General features: G+C 41.0%; 1 protein-coding gene across 14 annotated transcripts in view; it reads right to left on the reverse strand.

Moving 5' to 3' along the window:
* Positions 1 to 1,127, reverse strand: part of LOC109965182 (teneurin-3) — a 620,836-nt gene that overhangs the window by 128,039 nt on the left and 491,670 nt on the right. For all 14 annotated transcript variants that reach the window (XM_020608995.1, XM_020608997.1, XM_020609006.1 and 11 more), the window contains one exon: positions 316 to 440. In XM_020608995.1, coding sequence (XP_020464651.1) covers positions 316 to 440 — 125 coding nt within the window. The remainder of the gene's footprint in view (positions 1 to 315; positions 441 to 1,127) is intronic.

A 1,127-nucleotide genomic window follows, 5' to 3' on the forward strand; every position in this document is an offset into this window, starting at 1 on the left:
TATTTTTTTTCATGTTTTTAACATGTTGCTGCAGCCTTTATGTTGATCAGCTGGCACTGAGTTCAGATTTGTACCATAGGGAAAGTTATAGAGATGTTACTCATTCACATCTAGCAAGATTGCCATTGCAACATTATTCCTGCACTTATAATGAGATGAGACCAACATGCTAAACTGACATCAGATTAATGTAAACAGATGGGTGACACAGTGAAGTCTCTGTTAATTCCACTGTGACTTGTTTCAGCTGTACGAATAAATAAACTTGTAATTGTTCATCATGCTCAAGTACATGCATGTGTTTGTGTGACCAACCTGTGTATGAGAGGGTGGTATGCCTTTACGTCCATACACCCCAACAAGAGCATCTTTCTGGACGGAGATGTTGAATTTCAAAAACTGTGGTTGGTCAATATATAGCTGAGACCTCCAAAACACCCCTTGGATAAAGAACAACAATAAAACAGTCAAACTTAGGAATTCAAATAGTTAAACAGTTCAGAATTTTCCCCTCTCTATACCATACATTAATCTACAAGTCTTGTGGTTCCTAGAGTCCACAGAAGTAGAATGGGAGGCAGAGCCTTTAGCTATCAAGCTCCTCTCCTATGGAACCAACTCCCAGTCTCAGTTCGGAAGGCAGACACCCTCTCTACCTTTAAGATTAGACTTACGACTTTCCTTTTTGATAAAGCATATAGTTAGGGCTGGATCAGGTGACCCTGAGCCTTCCCTTAGTTATGCTGCTATAGGCCTAGGCTGCTGGGGGCCCCATGATGCTCTGAGTTTCTCTCCTCTCGTTTCCTTTCTCCTCACTGTCCATGAATTTACTGTAAGGCGCCATCACATGTCACTAAGTGTGTCTCCTCTCTCCCATAGTGTGTCCTCTCTCTCTCTCCCTCCCTCCACCTTTCTGCATGGATCCCTGACTCCAGAGCTCTATCTTTCTGCTTTCTGTTAGCGCTAGTGTTTGCTTGTTTGCTGTTACTTGGTGCTTGTCTTTTGATTTGATTTGATTTGATTTATTCTTTCAAACATGTAAAGACAGTCAATATGTCAACACACATAATTTCACACATATCCACAAATGCATTATCAATTTGCTTATACCTAGTACATGCTTGAAC

Source organism: Monopterus albus, unplaced genomic scaffold (assembly GCF_001952655.1).
Source record: "Monopterus albus unplaced genomic scaffold, M_albus_1.0 scaffold97.1, whole genome shotgun sequence".
Classification (NCBI taxonomy): Eukaryota; Metazoa; Chordata; class Actinopteri; order Synbranchiformes; family Synbranchidae; genus Monopterus; species Monopterus albus.